This window comes from Pleuronectes platessa, chromosome 9, assembly GCF_947347685.1.
Source record: "Pleuronectes platessa chromosome 9, fPlePla1.1, whole genome shotgun sequence".
Taxonomy (NCBI): Eukaryota; Metazoa; Chordata; class Actinopteri; order Pleuronectiformes; family Pleuronectidae; genus Pleuronectes; species Pleuronectes platessa.
Genome location: NC_070634.1, coordinates 7,649,686 through 7,667,356, shown reverse-complemented (window position 1 = coordinate 7,667,356; position 17,671 = coordinate 7,649,686). Strand labels below are relative to the sequence as shown.

General features: G+C 42.6%; 4 protein-coding genes across 6 annotated transcripts in view; 1 reads left to right on the top strand and 3 right to left on the bottom strand.

Annotated features, from left to right (window-relative positions):
* Positions 1-3: 3 nt before the first annotated feature.
* On the bottom strand, positions 4-1,224 carry LOC128447586 (coiled-coil and C2 domain-containing protein 2A). Its single transcript, XM_053429759.1, has 3 exons — positions 1,102-1,224; positions 849-992; positions 4-653 (listed from the first exon to the last, which is right to left on the bottom strand). The coding sequence occupies exons 1-3, from the start codon at positions 1,183-1,185 to the stop codon at positions 573-575; spliced, it is 309 nt and encodes a 102-aa protein (XP_053285734.1). The 5' UTR covers positions 1,186-1,224; the 3' UTR covers positions 4-572.
* Positions 1,225-1,885: 661 nt separating this feature from the next.
* On the bottom strand, positions 1,886-5,880 carry LOC128448121 (coiled-coil and C2 domain-containing protein 2A). Its single transcript, XM_053430668.1, has 12 exons — positions 5,731-5,880; positions 5,488-5,620; positions 4,939-5,018; positions 4,632-4,785; positions 4,379-4,515; positions 4,149-4,280; positions 3,669-3,878; positions 3,434-3,540; positions 3,172-3,312; positions 2,837-2,993; positions 2,382-2,650; positions 1,886-2,252 (listed from the first exon to the last, which is right to left on the bottom strand). Exons 3-12 carry the CDS (start codon positions 5,014-5,016, stop codon positions 1,886-1,888), a joined length of 1,752 nt encoding a protein of 583 aa, XP_053286643.1. The 5' UTR covers positions 5,017-5,018; positions 5,488-5,620; positions 5,731-5,880.
* Positions 5,881-9,007: 3,127 nt separating this feature from the next.
* Positions 9,008-12,689, top strand: nipa2 (NIPA magnesium transporter 2). Of its 3 annotated transcripts, XM_053429756.1 has the most exons (7): positions 9,008-9,345; positions 9,724-9,820; positions 9,902-10,135; positions 10,508-10,564; positions 10,896-10,986; positions 11,097-11,257; positions 11,486-12,689. In XM_053429756.1, exons 2-7 carry the CDS (start codon positions 9,760-9,762, stop codon positions 12,142-12,144), a joined length of 1,263 nt encoding a protein of 420 aa, XP_053285731.1. In that variant the 5' UTR covers positions 9,008-9,345; positions 9,724-9,759; the 3' UTR covers positions 12,145-12,689. The 3 variants fall into 3 exon arrangements, with proteins under 3 accessions (XP_053285731.1, XP_053285732.1, XP_053285730.1); XM_053429757.1 differs by lacking the exon at positions 9,724-9,820 and having other exon boundaries at positions 9,014-9,345; XM_053429755.1 differs by lacking the exon at positions 9,008-9,345 and having other exon boundaries at positions 9,424-9,820.
* cyfip1 (cytoplasmic FMR1 interacting protein 1) overlaps positions 12,609-17,671 on the bottom strand; it is a 32,393-nt gene continuing 27,330 nt past the window's right edge. The window contains exons 24-31 of the mRNA XM_053429754.1: positions 15,945-16,088; positions 15,655-15,745; positions 14,963-15,093; positions 14,806-14,878; positions 14,282-14,376; positions 13,935-14,173; positions 13,702-13,849; positions 12,609-13,244 (exon numbers count right to left, since the gene is read on the bottom strand). Coding sequence (XP_053285729.1) covers positions 13,080-13,244; positions 13,702-13,849; positions 13,935-14,173; positions 14,282-14,376; positions 14,806-14,878; positions 14,963-15,093; positions 15,655-15,745; positions 15,945-16,088 — 1,086 coding nt within the window. The 3' untranslated portion in view covers positions 12,609-13,079. The remainder of the gene's footprint in view (positions 13,245-13,701; positions 13,850-13,934; positions 14,174-14,281; positions 14,377-14,805; positions 14,879-14,962; positions 15,094-15,654; positions 15,746-15,944; positions 16,089-17,671) is intronic.

The following is a 17,671-nucleotide window of genomic DNA, read 5'->3' as shown; positions in this document are numbered from 1 at the left end:
CAGTGAAGGAACAAAATGGAGTAATTTTTCTAATTTGATGAAAGATAAATCAGAAAAGTGCAATCTAAATATTTTATTTTTATCAACTTGACAAAACAAGGACCTTTGGTAGGCTATTTTAAGTTGTAAGAAAGTCCCCCTGGGTTTACAAAAATGGTTCAACCTTATGAAACCTTGAGGCAGTGGGCAAGATGTCATATGGCTTAAATACATATAAAATTGACATCTGAGATCGTACGTCATTAATGCATTGCAAGTGTTGTTTGCACATTACAAATTCACATTCATTTGTTATGCTTTCCATATCCCAACACTTTATACTTGTGGTAACGCGTCAGTAAGCCGACAACAGCACCCAATCTCAAGTCTTATCTCATTTCAGTTAAATCAAAGTTTTGTCTCATGAAAACATACAGGGTGATGGGTTGAGGTACTTAGGGGAAAAGTAACATATGTAATATCTGTCAGTGGCACGCTGTTAGTGAGAGAACACATCATAGATCGTATTTAAGGCTTTGCTCCTTTGAAACATCTTCTCTAATGCTATCAAAAGTTTTATGAATTTGTTATTTCTATTTCTGGAGAATCTGAGATAACTTGCTCAACCACTGCCATTGAATCTCAGGCAATTCTTTGAGGGAACAAGCACGGATCTGTGGGTAAAAAACAAAAAAGGCTTCACTTAATGCTGTTATTCAAATAAACACAAACAAACACACACACACACACACACACACACGCACACATATATATATATCAAAATCGAATTGGCCTCTTATTGAGCAAATACATCCTGCTTTTGCCATATTCACAACATTCTATGACATGTAAATACTTAAAGGGCTGACCTGAACCATCTTATAAGGGACCTCCCTCCTGAGCCGTTGCAATCGCTTCAACTCCAACACTTCATCAGTCACAAAGTAAAACTCCTCCTGGAGCTGCTCTAGTCGGAAGCACTCAGGAGCATGCACCTCTTCACTTCTGGCCATCTGGTGGACCACAGACACAAAGAAAGAATGTTTTTGTCACAAAAAATGAGCAAGTTGAATTCTCCAGGATCGTTGAGATGTTTGAACAGCTCTTTGTTGTGGCACCCACTTTTAGCAGCTGCATGATAGAAGCATTGTTTGGGTCGTTGGGGTCCAGAGGTAACTGTTTGGCCCACTCAACAGTTTTTTTCATGTCATCAAGTTCACGTCCCCAGATAGATGTGACAGCATCAACACGGCGCAGGCCACTGAGACAAAGAAAGTGAAAGTGAAAAAGCTGCTTAAAGCTATAATGTGCATGGGGAGTTTGCTGCATAGAGAAGATACAATGTTTAGAGACAGATTTTAATAACCAAACGGGTGTTTAGCTGTTATAGCCCATAAACTTCCGACTGCAAACACAATACACAACTATGGACTATTTCCTTCCGCATATTCTGAGTCACTTAATTCCATGATGAATGAGCCTTCAGAATCATTTATAAGCTTTTGTTATCAAATATACGGACACATCAGAAAGTCAGATAAACTTGCTGGATTAAATTTGACATAACAATAAATACAGTTTCAAGTCGCTATGTTTACATGATGCTGACATAATCCGTAAACACTGGCAGGCTGGAGAGTAGGAAAGAATAAAACATGCATGACCACAAATACTGCTTTTGAAGTGATATTACCTGTGTATACCAGGTTGTTGAGACGCAGGAGGGGCGAGTGGTACATCATCCTCCCCAATACCCCAGGAAACACAACAGAACAGTTTACCAGAGGTCAGCAGGGTCTGTTTGTTACTGCCATGAGCCTCGAAGGACAGGGGGACATCTGACAGGCCAGGCAGATGAGAGACAAGGTATAGATAAGTGATGTGTTACTGAAATAAAAGGGACTGTTCACATCTGAACTGGTGTCAAATGGAGACATTTACCACTTCCAACTCCTTCATGGTCAAACATCACTCTATGGTTGCTGCTGAACAGGAATTCCTCAAGAGGGACACTGCCTGTTAAGGCAGAAGAGTCTGGCACTGGGACGAACACTTGAGTCAGGAGGGAACACGATAATCCAATATTTTCAAAGACCTGCAATGTGATGCTTTGAGGAGAATTAACTATCTTGAGATTAAAGATCTGACCAAAGTGCACTCTGAAATCAGTTTCCAGGAAGCGGTTGTCAGTTCGGGAGACTCCTTTGCCATTGTAAAGGATCTTGATGATAATTGAGTGCCTCTCAACATCCTGTCTACGAGCTACTTCCACCCTACAACAAAGAAAAAACCAAAACTCATCATAAATTGAACATGAAAGGAATGAATGATACACAGAGTATAAGTTAAAAGTTAAAATCTTCTGTAGGAAACCCAGACTTTCTCCATGATTGTGCTCGTACCTGGGGCAGAGGTCATTGGCCGTGATGTTTCCAGATGCATGCAGCTCAGGAATCAGGACAGACTCTCCTGGTTTCCTGCGTATCCTGAAAGCTTTCTCTCTGACTTGCTGCTCTATAGAGTCAAAGTCTGGCCTCTCTGGAGGCTCTGGCTTTGGACAGTCTTCTTCCTCAGGCCCTTCTGATTCACTCAACTCTTGGTCTTCATCTTCTTCTGTGTCATCCTGTAACTGGCCCTTCTTCTTCTTTTTTCTCTTCTTCTTTTTTGCTTTCTGCAAACAAAGAGATATAAGTGTTGGTATCACTATATTTTCATATGTACACAGTCAACAAGGCCATGCAGATTTTTTTCTATAAGCTTAAGATATAAATAAACAGAGTTTATTTGTACAATAGCATACAATATGTTCAGATGTCCCTAACTAATCCAAGCAAATAAATATTTAATAGTTAGGCACCTGTTTTCTGCTTGAGAGCTTCCACTCTGCCAGCTGTTTCTTGTACTCTATCAGCTTTCGTTGGTATTCCTCCTCACTCTCAGCCTCCAGTTCCACAACTTCTGCAGAGATTTCATCCTCATACACCTTCTCATCTGACGCCTGGTCTACATTCTCTCTGGAGCAGATGTGGGAAAACACAGAACATAAGTTGTTGTGAAATGTATCTATTCAAATATGATAAACCCCAAGAATCTGTGGTTAACAAGAAGATACATTATCCAGTAGACATGGGTAGGGGAGGGGTCGTGAAAATAGGAATCACATTGTATTTGGTCAAAATGTAAGAGCAGTACTTTCTGAGGAAGAGCTTGTAGGGTGTGTTGTTGAACTTCTGGAACTCTCTCAGGGCCTTGATATCCTTCCACACTTTAATTATGTTCTTCAGCAGAGTCCGGTCTTTCTCCTGCTCGCTGTCTCGTAGCTGCCGAGTATTTCTACGGCATTAAGAGGGACAAACATGCAGCAGGAATATTGATAGTCATAGTGATTAAAGTAGAGTAGAGATAGATGTCTGGACAGGACACAGATTGGAGAGACAAGATCTGGGAAACTCACCGAACCTCCAGACTGTAATCAGATATCCTCTGCTGCATGGCGTGAGTGAGACTCTGGCTGTCGTGGATCTCAAGGATATTCCGCAGTGCACTCCTCAACCCATGCAACTGCAGAGGACAGAAAACACGAAAAACACATACGTTATATTTAAGTTGTAAGTGTACTACAGAATGTAAAGACATTTTATAATATCGGTGCGATACTTTCATATTTACCAGCAGCATATGGAGTTTACCTTGTCAGTCAAGTGTCCCGTCAGGTTATTGTGCTTCCTGGTGAGGTACTGGTCGTACAGCTGAGCTAGCCGGGCTCCCAGGACATGTTCACGACTGAAGAGTGGGTGATGGGAGAAGATCAGCCCAGAAACATCCACATCAAGTTGGTAGTCCCCCTCCGGATCCAATGTACCATCAGTGCACTTGTTTTCATATGTGGACCTTGTTGCCTGGAGGATTGAAAAAAATCCTCCATCATCAAACAACACAACCAATTTTAGGGTATGACCTTGGGCTTTAGGAAACTGTAATTGACATTTTTAACCATTTTATGAGATTTATTAAACCAAACAAATAATCAGCAGATTAATAATCAAAATAATCATTAGCCGCACACACACTTTTGTTTATTGTAATACTTGAAATATAGAGCAATGGAAATGCACTTTGTTTTAGATTTGGCAAATGGATGTGGTGATCAAAGTGGGCATGCGTCTGACCTTCCTGTAAACAGTTTGCAGAGCAGGGTCCAGGTCCTCCTCCATGTGGAAGAGAGGGGGTCTTGTGGATGATTCCTTAACGGGGTTCGACATAGCCAAGATCCTGCCATCATCTCCAATCCACTTCTTGCCCTTATAAATTATAATAAATAAATGAATAATAGAAAGTATTTAGACAATTCCTGTACTGTTTAGAGCCAGTGACATGGTTGAACTGTCTAGTAGATTACCTCTTCCATTTTTAAAATGCGGTTCTCCAGAATGTTCTCATTAGTCTTGGACATAGGGGGCCTTTTACCCACAAACAGACCGTCATCCTCGAGATAATGGGGCCTCATGTTTTCAGGCAGTTTAAGGAAGCCTGGCACTTTGACAGCAATAAAACATAAAATATAGTTATTATCTTGCAAAGAATATAAAAAATTACGAGTGGATTCTTAAGAGATGTCGGTGTTTATCAGGTGGTTCTGTGCGTGAGAGTACCTGGTCGAGAACTTGGTGTAAAGAGAAGCTTCCTTTCTCTCTGGATACGTTTTTGATGGCTGACGTACTCTGCATTCCTCACTTCCAGGAAGTCTTGGGATGACTTTTTAATGAAGAATAAATCTTCCTCCGGTACAAGTGCCTGACCTCTAGACTGGAACATAAGAGGACATTCATTATGCATCAACACTTAAATCAAGGATTGGCACGTTTTTATCAAACAAAGTGGTTTTGTAAGTGGTATCTTTCAAGTTCTTATTCAAAAACAAAAGCTGGGTAGGGTGGAAAATAAGGAAATTGGAATTACGATGGCTGATCTCAGTCTTTCTTCCAAGCGTCGTTTGATAGACTTATCCAAACGCTCAGAGCCAGTAGTTGGTTGCATTCCTGAGGAGAGACCAAAGAGAAGGAAGCACATCATAAAATATATATATTACTCAGTATTATAAAGAAATAATTAAAGTTTATTGACTATAAAACCTTTGACAGAGAAAACACAAAAAACTCAACTACATGACACCAAAGACCAGTTGGAATAAATGAGTCTGGCTGTCTTTTACAGGTGTCATTAGAGGCCACAGAACATGCGGAAAACCATTTTGTATAGCACATGTTATCCAATCTATGTACTGAGGGAAGTAATATCTTACACCTGATGTTGTCCTAACATGCTTGATCAGCATCTCAGATTAGCTTACTTATTCTTTTACAAGATATTTTCAGATTTTAAGTGTTATTTCGTTTTGTGGTTGCATTGTGAGAAGTGTAGTTCTATTGAGGCATCCCCATGATCTTAAAAATAAAGACTCAGAGAAGTCTAAGAAGTATAAGAGGGGACACAGATTCAGGCACCAACCTTTCCAAGAACGAGCTGGAGGTCTGGAACCAACCACTGGCTCAGCTGATTCCTCATTTTCACTGTGGTGCTGGATGCTGGATATCTCTTCCTCATCATCATCGAGCTCCTGGACTGAATACTGCTCAAACAGCTAATATTTAGCAAGAAATGCAGAGGTGATTAGCACCTTTACTGTTCGACCTCTTAAATGGAGACAGATTCAGGATAGGAGAATTGAGAGAGTGTCAGAACAATACTTACCACTGTCTTCCGCCTCTGTGTCTCCTCTTTGAATCTGCATTTCAGTATCTCCGCCGGATTTTCCCTGCTGTCTCGACATTCCTGGTGTAGCACAAGCACACACACAGTAGAGGAAAACAGCAACAACAGAATTGCAGACACTAACTCCACCTAGATCCAAACGCTTATTAACACAGATAGCTAGAAGAGGGTTAGTTTTCATGGAGGAAGATGGAGGGGGTGGTTGTGTCAGATAGGCCTCACATACTGTACAATAGGTCAACTACAGGCTACTGTCTACTGCAGGAAGAAACACACACCAGCTTTCATGGTTGCCTGTTCCCCCTCACTCAACTTGGTAGACGGAACCAACATTTTTCTGGACTAAAATTGAATGCTGAGAATGTATTGTGAATACTGATTGAATAAATCAGCTTGAATAAAAAAAAAAAAAAAAAACTAACAACTTTTGAAACTAAAACTTTTAGTAGCACTTAAATGGCACTTACTTATAGCACTTTGTAGTTTTGCTTTATTTTGAAGAAATTGTACTTTCTTGATTCTTGTTGTTCTGGGTCTGTACCCTCGGGGTTGAATGCACTTATTGTAAGTCGCTTTGGATAATAGCGTCAGCTAAATGAAATGTAATGTAATGTAATGATTTGCTGAATGAACTTGAAAATGTATGAAGACTAAAGGTGAGGCCAAGATGAAACGAATGTGGGGATGTGTGGTTGAGAGGATGTGATGCTAATTTGGTGGGTAAAGTCAAGGTTGTAGTGACATCACAAGACGCTGCCTTGCAAAAACAATATTTAAACGAGTGTTTCTTGGATGTTTATCCTTTAAATTTCACCCACATAGGAAGCCACCTCTGCAATAGTTTAAACATCAGCAGTACGGCCATGTTGTGCCGCTGCATGTCGAGGAATTAGAATATGTAATAAATGTGGGGGTGAACATGAGATTTTTGATTGTAAAGAAAGGGTGGTCAAGTGTGGCAGTTGTGGAGGAGGACATATTGCTGGGAGTCGTGTTTTGATGGTAGGAGATCGAGAAGTTGTAAATAATAGGAAGAAAGTCGACCTATTGCTCAGGAGTTTGGTGAGGAGAGGTACAATACTTGAGCAAGAAGTAAACAATGATAGTAGTGATGGAATAAATGTTTTATTTTTATAGAACAAGAGCTGCAACTTGCAATAAGACGAGGGTGTGATTCCACCCCTGGGAGAGATGATCAAAATCATGGAGGTATTAGAATAAGAAGAGATGAGTGTTGTCTCTTCCTCCCTTGTCATCCCGCTGATATCAAGACGATGGTCAAACTCCATTGTAGCATTTTCCTTCCCCTGCTGTGTAAGTGACTAGCCTTCTAAGTCAACATTCACTTTCCCCTCAGTGTCTTGTTCTGATTCTTTTGTGCCTTGCTACCCTGCTCTGTGTCTCTCCTAATTGACTCCTCTCTGACTTACCCTTTTCCTAGCCTTTGCATTCACCGTCTTGTAATCTCCTCTCTGGTGTGATGTCATTTTCTTCATTAATCCTCAGACTGGCACCTCCAAGCTTAACGTGCATTAAGACTGGTGTTGCTTTTGATGGAGGAAAATCAAAGGAGTGTGAGGATATCCCATCCAAAGGAATAGCTAGATCTTCAAAGCTTTGACACTTGAATGACACCACAGGAGCAGTATGGAGGAATTTTCAGTTTTTTTCTGTTGTATCTTTACGTTTAAAGAATCGCTCACCATTTACTTAAATTGCATTGTATTTGGCAGAACGGTCTTCCAGCTCACATAAAGATGAAATATTTAGTCTTTTCACTGTATATTTGCCAATATTGAATAATAGGATTATGAGACAGTAAAATTCAAGAAATGTCCCCAGCACTGCACTTTGTCCATAATCCTGCTTGTTCGATGTGTAGTGCTGTCCATGGTGCTGATGCAACTGTCAGGATGTGGCAGTTTTAACGATTTTATTCACTAATAACTGACTAAAGACCACTGACTGTTTGTGAATAATTGTAGGGTGTAATAGACCACATGACTTACTTGTCATTCATATAAATAATAGGCTCCACTATCAGGTCCCATTCATATCTACTGAAACAAATTTCAAGTTTTATCATTAAAAAAATGATTTTGGTGTCAAAATATGTTTAAAAGGTTCTGGATGACGTGTCAACGTAGGCATGACAACACACAACAGACACGTCAACATTGTTGTGATGTTTGGGCTAGCATTATGTGCATTACCGCCACCTTCTGGACAGGAGTGTGGTTCAGCACGGTTGATAAATATACTTGGGTTAAATTCTTCTTCTAATTCCCGTGTTTTCAAAAAATCTGAGTCAACCCTGTATTATACGTCAGCTGGCATTTCTCTAAAACCCAGTGTCAAGTCCTCTAGAGTCGGAGTTCCTGGGTCTTTTGCTAGTGCAAGAGAGAACTTGTTTGCACGCGTGTTCTGGGCTCAAACAATAAACCGTGTCCAATGATTTGTATACCTTTGAGAACCAATTTATTTAATTCACAACAATGTTAGTGTTGTTCATCATCATATGCATTGCTCTTCACCTTGGCACATAAGAAACAGCGCATATTCCAGTTCTTCACAGAACCGTGTCCATTAGCAAATTCATTTAAACACAACACAACCACACACCACTCTGACCCAGTACAATAACAGTTTACTTCCCCAGCACACAGGGGAGGCCGGCTGCTCCTCATCTGGAGCCGAGCCATGTGCACTTCCTTTGAAACTTCTCCTTCCAGTGTTCAAATAATATACTACACGTGGTCCACGGGCGGCTGCAGAAACATAACATTAAAAAAAGCTATATTATGGCTTCACTTTACAACAGCATTACTCCCTGGATCCTCCATATGCATGCTCTCCAGCACATCCTCCACGTCCCTGACCCCCCCCCCCCCCCCCTGCACACAGCAGCAGTAGTTTCATCTGCAGTAGGTGTTCAGTCAGTGATGTTCTGAACTCCAATCCACCAGTCATTGCTAGGAGATATACAGCAGAGTGTTTTATAGCAACTGGAGTTTCAGAAATGAAGCATTTTGAATATGCATTTTGTAATTTCTCTAAAGTGATATATTAAGAATGATTGATTTTCAAATCATATGCAGTCAGTGATGATCTTAAATCAAACCCACCAGTTATTAGCACAAGTTATGCAGCGAAGTGTTTTTAAGGCAGCCAGAGTTTCAGACTTTAATCCCAACCCCCCCTCACATTTGAATGCTGTTGTATTTATTTTTGAAAGCCGGGTGTCGCTAAGTCTGCAGGTCAGGTCGCTCCGGACACTTTCACTTCTTCTTAAAGCTGGAACACGGGGCCACTGGCCATGTGGAGTCGGCTGGGTTGAGCACAGAGGAGCGGCTGACCGATAACAGAGTGTGGACTTCAGCCTTGACACACACACACACACACACACACACACGGTCCACAGTGACAGGGTCAGGGGAGAAGGCGGAAGAAGAAGCTCGCAGTGCGACAGTCGTCAAGCGGTGTCGGAGAGCAGCAGTGAGCGGTACATGATGGCTACCCACACAGCCAGGAGGGCAGGCTGGCTGTGAGCTCACCTCGAGCCGCGACCACTTCCCTTCTCGTCGGTGAAAACAGGTACGTGTAGCCCCTCGGTGCGACTCCTCGCACCCGACCACCGACTCCCCCCCCCCCCCCCCCACACACGCCATGCTAACTGCTAACCGACAACGCTAGCCGAGCAGCTAGCACGCCTCGCCCGTGTTGGCGAACGAGGCACACGGAGATTATTGTAAAGAAAAATGTTGTGGTTGAAGTGCTGTGGTTTACAGCCACACCTGCTGATGTCGAAACGGGGAGTATTTATGAAACCGTGCCCGTGAAAGGACTTCTCTCGTAAACACGCTGCTACTAACACTGTCCTATGGCACTTCCGGGATTCCTGAGTATTGAAGTAAGGACATTTACACAGTGGCTTGTCTCCTCAGTCACCTGTGTGTGTGTGTGTGGGAGCAGCCAACAGCGACTGTAGATGAACCTGCTGTTACTCTGATGGAGTCTAACCTCACATTAAATGATGGCTTTTCCGTTTGTAATATCACCTGTGGAGACGGTAGGTCATTACTGTTGTGATGGTGGTGGTGAAGGTGTTGATGGCAGCAGCTTGTACATGTCTTGTCTTCCTCTCTCTCAGGTGTCTGGGCTGCAGAGAGGTGCACTGTGGGTCATCAGCTTCACTGTTCAGTGGTCAATGTGACGGGCCGCACCAACGACACATCCAGCCTCACTATGGGTCAGGACAGGGGCAAGTTTGACTTCTACATCGGCCTGGGGTTGGCCGTCAGTTCCAGCATCTTCATCGGAGGCAGCTTCATCCTCAAGAAGAAGGGGCTGCTGCGGCTGGCGAGGAAGGGTTCCATGCGGGCGGGTACGGACCCTTTTCTGATCGGTTTTAAGTAACATGACAAATAACCTGACACCAGGGAACACGTTAAACCTGGTCAGCTGTGATCGGGCACTCCCTGATGCAGTTGAGCAACACTGAGAGGCAGCTAAGAGGTCAAACCAGTGATGGCAGATTGAAATACAAGATGACATTTCAGGCCCGCCCGGTTCCTTCAGCATGTGAAGAGTGTGGGTGTGTGTGTGCATGTGAGCAAACAAGACAGTCTTACAACCTGGTAATCATTAACCTCATTACCTTTTCCCTTGACCTTTAACTCGTATCCCGTGCAGCTGTCAGGTGTACATAATTCATGGTGTTTAAATGTGCTATAATATGTCTTTGTTTCCTCTCCAGGCCAGGGGGGTCATGCATATCTAAAAGAGTGGCTATGGTGGGCCGGTTTATTATCAAGTAAGTGATGACACTGGATTTAAATATTCACAGGCTAAGTCGTGTGTGGAGGACAAGTTTGGAGCCGAATTTAAGTTTCATGTAACCGTTTCAGTTAAAGGATATTTAAAATGATAGTCGTAAGTTTAAGCTATTTATTGAAATATTTCACTGAAATACCGTGGAGAACCCTTACACCTAACCTTGATGTCTTTGTACTGAATATAGCTTCAACACACATTAAGCGTGTTTGTTCAGTAGAGTGAACCTCAGGCAGTATTTCAGTGTCTGCCTTCATTACGACATAGTGATCCTTCTCATATTCACCTGGATGTGTGTTGATCCCTGGCAGTGGGGGCCGGTGAAGCTGCCAACTTCGCAGCCTACGCCTTCGCTCCTGCGACTCTGGTGACGCCACTGGGAGCCCTCAGTGTGCTTGTGAGGTACGGACGATTCACTGCAATAACCATGTCCGACCACTTGCCATTTTTTTCCTTTCCATGGGTTTGTGTAGTGGAGTCATTGTGACTGACTGTATATTATCATATTGCAGTGCGGTGCTGTCGTCCTACTTCCTCACGGAACGGCTCAACCTGCATGGGAAGCTCGGCTGCCTGCTCAGCATCCTGGGCTCCACCACCATGGTGATTCATGCGCCGCAGGAGGAAGAGATCAACAGCCTCGAGGACATGGCCAAGAAGCTGGTTGACCCAGGTAGAGTACAAGCTGTGCTTCAGAGGCCCTGTCCATGTGTTTCAACTGAGTTTCGCCTCTTCCTTCACTTTAGCACAACATTTAAACACTAAAGCAAATATTCAAGTGAAAATAAAATATTGTTTTTGAATTTACCCAAGGTAAATAGTTGAGAATGGCAAAAAAATAAAATAATGTAAGACTTGGTAATTATCATTCATTTAATCTAACTTTCCTTTTTTTCTCCAGCCTTTTTTATCTTTGCAACTCTTGTCATCATCGTTGCGGTCATCTTCATATTTGTTGTGAGTCCACGCCACGGGCAGACCAATATCCTGGTGTATATCACCATCTGCTCGGTAATCGGGGCACTATCAGTATCCTGTGTCAAAGGACTGGGCATCGCCATAAAGGAAGCGATCGCTGGGAAACCTGTTGCCGGAAACCCGCTAGCCTGGTTCTTGCTTCTGAGTCTGGTGGCCTGTGTGAGCACGCAGATCAACTACCTCAACAAGGCTCTGGACATATTCAACACGTCCCTGGTGACGCCCATCTATTACGTGTTCTTCACCATGTCCGTGCTCACCTGCTCCGCCATCCTTTTCAAGGAGTGGGAGCACATGGGCACAGGCGACGTGATCGGCACCCTCAGTGGCTTCCTCACGATCGTCGTGGGGATCTTCCTGCTCCATGCCTTCAAAGACATCAACGTCAGCCTGGCTACTCTCGCTGTGACAATGAGGAAGGAAGAGAAGGCCTTTCCTGCAGGCAATGGCTTGGCCTCCCACAGCACCTATGAACTGCTACATAATGAGTCCACTGAGGGCGCGGAGGACAGAGAAATGGGTTTGCCTTTTGATAGTGTCTCTAGAAGAAACGGGGCAATGACTTCCTCGTTGGATCATTGAGAAACTTCTGTTTCTCCTGTCACCCGACAGACCAGTAATGGCGTTGTTGCCGTGTATGTGAACAATAAGACAATCAACTGTATGTGAAGAGGGACTTGGACGGACCAGTGGATTGTATTTATTGTTTAATTTGCCTTACTTTTCTCCGAATATGACAATGCTCATATTCAGTTGCAGTTAGAACTTAATTTCATTCCTCTGTAGCGTTGTAAATATGAGTTTTTTTAAAAGAAATGTTTTGTTATATGTACATGCATATTCATGCAATGACTTACTTTCTATAAATCAAAGAAAAGTTTTAATATATCTTCTACAGGAACCCCTTCGGACAAGGACTATATTAAAAAGGATACTAACTATGATTTGGGTTTGTTGTGATACTTGAAAGTAATAACACTTTTTCTTGGGTCTCGTTCTAAACTTTTTTTGTAGGGTTTACATGAAAAGCTACAAAGATGAACCAATTGATTTGTTTCATATTTATTGAATTAAAAGGATTTAAAACATTTGGAACACAAGGCACAAAGAATAAATGCTTAACATGAGTATGAGCTTTGTTACTTTTCAATTTCCTTTGAGCTGTTTAGCATGCATGTTCAACAGTATAGAAAATACAAGTTTACTTTCACCCCCCACTTAAAATAGGTTACTGTTCACCCTTAATAATCCACCACTGCAAACTCTTAAATATTTATCTGATAAAACTAATTTCCATTCCCTCATCTATAGCTTTATGCAAGTATAAAAAAAAAGAATAGCTCATTCATAACAGGGGAGATATCTATCATTTAAGGCACAAGTGAATACAAAAAAAGTGGCCCCACTTCCTTACATTTGATGGTTCTTTGCTAATAAAGACCATAAGTAAATGTGGAGGAATTATTGTAGATGCTGGCAGTGTATGGAACCTCACGCTGCTCCACAGTATCCACACCTCAGCTGCTGGCAAGTGACTGGTGTATCGGAGGCTGGAAGCATCGAACGTGCTCAACCGGCATGTTCTCTCCATCTCCAGACTTCATGTACTTGTTCAGGATGGCAAATATCTCATTGTTGAGCATCTGGAATTTGCGGATTCTGTCGACCATTTTCTTAAGTGGCTGAATGTAAAATGAAAAATAGGGACACACTGAGTATCTTGTGATTTAAAGAAAAACACTTCCCTATTCTTTTTGTATGAATCATTTTTGTTCAAGCGTGGGATAGAAAGTTTTGCTCGTATTCCATAAGACTCAGTATTGTTTGGGCTTTTATGGAATATTTCAACATTTTATAAACTTCGCTTTCTTGCCAGGAGTAAATAAGACAACACCATTTATGTGCAGTTTGCTTAATTTGAAGCTACAACCAACAACTAATTAGCTTCGCATAAGAACAGGACGCACTACACAATTTAAAGTTAGCTGTCACTGTTTTGTAGATCAAATAAATAAAATAATGAATACGAGATTACTGACAACCATGGTGGCCCATATGAAGAATGCAGGGTGTTAAGCTGCCATTTCAGAGTAGTTACTGAACAGGACAGTATTTCTATTCCTCATGTTTCTAACTCACCACACTCTTGATAACCTCATCCTTGCCGTCGTGTTTCTGGACTTTCAGGAGGTGGTAGCTGAAGTCCAGGATGTCGAAGCGTCTCTGCTGTCCCAGCAGGGCGATGATCATGCAGCCGGCCCAGTGGAGGCCGTCACCAAAGCACTGCCTGGAAAACAGGAATGTTGCGGTTAGTTAAACTGCGCTGCTTAAATCCCATTTGGCGGTACAGCCGTGCGTCCTGATGCACTCACTCCACTGTGAACTCGTGGGCACCCACAGGGATGCAGTAGACAAACTGCATCGCGCTCCAGAGACGGTGGAACTCCACACACTCGTCCACGTGCATTACGCCGTTGCCGGGCAGCGGTCCACGCCAGATGGTGTCCTCCAGGAAGCCTCGCACACGCGTGAGGATGACTTCGAACATGGACAAACCGCAGCACAGCCTCTCTTTGGTCAAAAGGTCGCCCTCACGAGCAATGGCTATTTGCTGAAAGAGAAGTGAAACAGGAGACCTGTTGGAGGATTCACTCTTAACACGACTGAGGGTCGACATGTTCCAGAGATCGGGACCTGCTTTTTGTCAGACGGACGGTACCTGTGGGGTGCCGAGGCGCTCGATCAGAGGAACCAAATGCAGAGCTGTGTATTTGGCTTCCAAACGCTTCATCTTTGCATCCAGGCGTTCCCCCTCTACACAGTGAGGAAAAGAAAATCCGGTTATACATCCAATGAACATGTGATATATATATTATTATCCAGTACGTTCATGTTTTGTTTTCACGACTAGGAAAGTTGACGTCAAAGCCGTCTCAAGTGGCTGACATCATCACTTATAAACCAATTAATAGTTTTTAATGTGAACTTGTTAAATGTTACGAACTGCATGTCCATCCTGCACCTCACAGCATAGTTGTCCCTGTCACACCTGATCTTTTATCTTTGCACTTCAGCACTATGCAAATATTGGGAAGTGAGTCAAGTTTCTGTTTAAATGCCTCTTTGTTTCCTTCCAACAAGTTGTACAAAGTTGTTTAGTAAAACAAGCCTCATTCTTTATATAACCTCAGAAACAAAAGTAAGTGTGTTTTACTTTAAATGGTGTTTTTGTCTTGTATTTACCTTTGACGTGGACTCTGGGAAGAATGTTTTGGAAGGGTGCAGCATGCAGCAAATCACAAACTTCTTCTTGTGACTGGAGAGAAGAATTGATAAAAGTAAAATCACCAGAACTTGTATATTAAGTTTGGAATTTTTCTGATCATAGTGTGATCCATACCAGACTCTGCTCGCTCAGCAGACAGAACAGGAGGGCATTGCCCACTTCCCTCAGGTTCTGGAAACAAACCGTCTTGAGCTCAGCGTACTCCACGATGTCCTTCAGCTGGTGGTGAAAGAATTCCAGGATACCTGAGAGGAAAAGAAGTGTAATTATCACATTATTACACATCCACCACACAGCAGCAACCATCCATCACAGCAGTAGGTACACCCTTCTGATTTAGAAGCACACACTGCCAGCCATTTGAACTGCCGGCATGAAGCTCAGCTCATTTCCTCACAGAACTTAAGCACAGAGGACTCTTAAACGAGGTGTGATGTTCCCACTGCACCGAAAAACTACAACAGGAGAAAAAAAGCTCAGCTCCTTGTTCTATTATTTCATGACGATTTGATGCTGTGTTTTATTGTTAAAGCAGATGTTCTCATGAAAGTATAACAGCTCATGGTGTGTAGCTGCACAGCTCACTTCTTTCCTGTCATACAGCACTAACAGGACATATCTGCTGTGAACTGCATGTGGACGAAACAGGTGAGAGCCCAACTCGAAAAGAGCAGTGCAGCTCACACAAAGGAGATGCACCGGTGATGTGTGTCTCAGCCACTGTGGCCCCAGACGTAATGCACTCCTGAATAGACCATGAAAAAGCTCAAGGCCGACCAATAAGCACAGGTCAAATGTTCACCTACCTGGGGAGCCATACTCGTGACGTGGAAGTCTGCAGATCTTGGGCATCACCTCCATCAGGGTCTTCACATACTGCATTATGGTTCCCTGGAGCTGTACCAAAAAGGAACATTATTAACCCGCAGCATATTTTAAAGGAAATACTTGAGAAGACACAACCCATCTTCTTTTACTGTTGATATGACATCAGTCACATTGACCACTAACAAAGACAGCAGCCTCGTTTCACCTGGTACAGCAGCAAGCTTCAGCAGTGACATTTTGTCTCCTACAAACTCAATGTCTTACTCACCAGACTTTTGACAACCTTCAGCAGCTCCTCCATCACCACGGCGATGCCCTGGTAGCCCAGCAGTCGACACATGGCCTTGATGTGCGGGGGACCCACGAAGTTCCTGTAGGAGTTGAACACGCTGCTGTACGCCAGGTTCAAGGTCTACGAGTTCAGAGGGAAGAAAAGACAACAAGAAAAAATGTTGAGCTCAGAGGTCTGACACTTAAAACAAAGTTGTATTGTAGATGAGGATGAATCGTATAAACACATGACCACCACTTTCTAGGTTTGTCATCATTAACAAATTAGTACTTGAAGTAAATTAGAGTTGTGTGTGCGAGAGTGTTTATAGCAGAGCTGATCACTAGTTTAAAAAAGAAAAAGGGGGAAAAAGCCTTAAAGCCTAATGGTGTAATCTGTTAGTTGCCCTCTAGGGACTGCAGTGCACAGTGTGGTGTATATGAAATCCCACAATGCAATACAGAACGTTCTTCATCCAGTCATGTTTTCATCCAGTCAATGTTCTTCATCCAGTCATGATTAACATAAGTTATTCAGTTAGATGTAATTAAACCAAAACAGGGGACACATTGAAGTATCTAACCTCATGGTCGGGCCACAGCAGACCTCAGGAGATCATTTTAGTCACCAGGATTCAGGACTATGAATGTCTCAATCACATGGTGTAACTAATGGATCCAAAGACATTGTTGTTCACCAGTCAAGCTACAGGGAATATGTTCACAACCTCTCCAGGTCCTCAGTTATGGTGTTGAGTAAGTCAGAACAATGTGATGTCACAGGTAAGCTGATCTTTGACAATCATAAATGATAAAGTGATAACATTTTATACCCAATTTAACATCTGTTCTTTTGTTTTTTTATTCACAATCAGTGCATTAGTTCTTGATTTAGAAAAGCCTGTTTTGTGAGGTGGTTGTGGGTCCAATGACTCGGAGGTAATCAGTTATTTATCAGCTCCAGCTCAACACTGATCAGTAACTTCTCCAACTCTGTGACACGTCATCCATGAATTCTAACTGTCTCCAGTCAGACAGCATGCTGCTTTCTACTGTTAACTAACCCAGTTTTACGACATGTTTGAGACATTGAACGTAGCACACCAGAATAAAACTAATTTCTAACAGCCATTGCTATCGTTGAGCCACCCTGATAGCAGTGCTAAAATTGTTTAATCCTCTTACAGGCATGAATCTGCCTTGTAGATTATGAGACATCTTATGTGAGATTTTATCGTCACTGGATTAAAAGGTTGTGTGAGTGTTAACAGTGCAAGGGATAAACATCACCTTGATTTGATATTTCTGCAGATGTAGAAATATATGCTTTGTGGAATTCTCAGTTTCAGGGGATGTGCAACAGCGTTATTCACAGAACATTTTATGACAAACTGGCCAGCAGTTGAGACACATAGTTCTGGACTACACAGTCGGACAGATGGATCGACCTACTGAGGAGCATTTCAGCCCTCTCCCCCACTCCACCCTCAAGAACACGCCACGAGATAGTCCCAACAAGACGGCATGGAAATTAATTATTAATGTTTCAACAATTCTACTTGGTTAACTAGTATGGAGAAAAAAATGGGAACAAAACATAACATCAAAATAAGCAAATTTGCAACATTGTAAAAAACGATGTACATGTACCACTTCATCCACTGCAAGAGGATTCAGCTTCCTCTCTCCCCTGTCGGCTGAGGCTGGTGCTCTAATTCAGCGGCA

Coding starts and splice junctions, on each gene's coding strand:
- nipa2 (XM_053429756.1), top strand. CDS start 9,760: ATGGAGTCTAACCTCACATTAAATGATGGCTTTTCCGTTTGTAATATC. Junction 9,821..9,901: donor TAATATCACCTGTGGAGACG/GTAGGTCATTAC, acceptor CCTCTCTCTCAG/GTGTCTGGGCTGCAGAGAGG. Junction 10,136..10,507: donor GAAGGGTTCCATGCGGGCGG/GTACGGACCCTT, acceptor TTTCCTCTCCAG/GCCAGGGGGGTCATGCATAT.
- LOC128448121 (XM_053430668.1), bottom strand. CDS start 5,016: ATGCAACCAACTACTGGCTCTGAGCGTTTGGATAAGTCTATCAAACGA. Junction 4,516..4,631: donor TACACCAAGTTCTCGACCAG/GTACTCTCACGC, acceptor TTGCTGTCAAAG/TGCCAGGCTTCCTTAAACTG. Junction 3,879..4,148: donor TGCAAACTGTTTACAGGAAG/GTCAGACGCATG, acceptor TCAATCCTCCAG/GCAACAAGGTCCACATATGA.
- LOC128447586 (XM_053429759.1), bottom strand. CDS start 1,185: ATGAAAAAAACTGTTGAGTGGGCCAAACAGTTACCTCTGGACCCCAAC. Junction 993..1,101: donor CTATCATGCAGCTGCTAAAA/GTGGGTGCCACA, acceptor GTGGTCCACCAG/ATGGCCAGAAGTGAAGAGGT. Junction 654..848: donor TCCCTTATAAGATGGTTCAG/GTCAGCCCTTTA, acceptor TTTTACCCACAG/ATCCGTGCTTGTTCCCTCAA.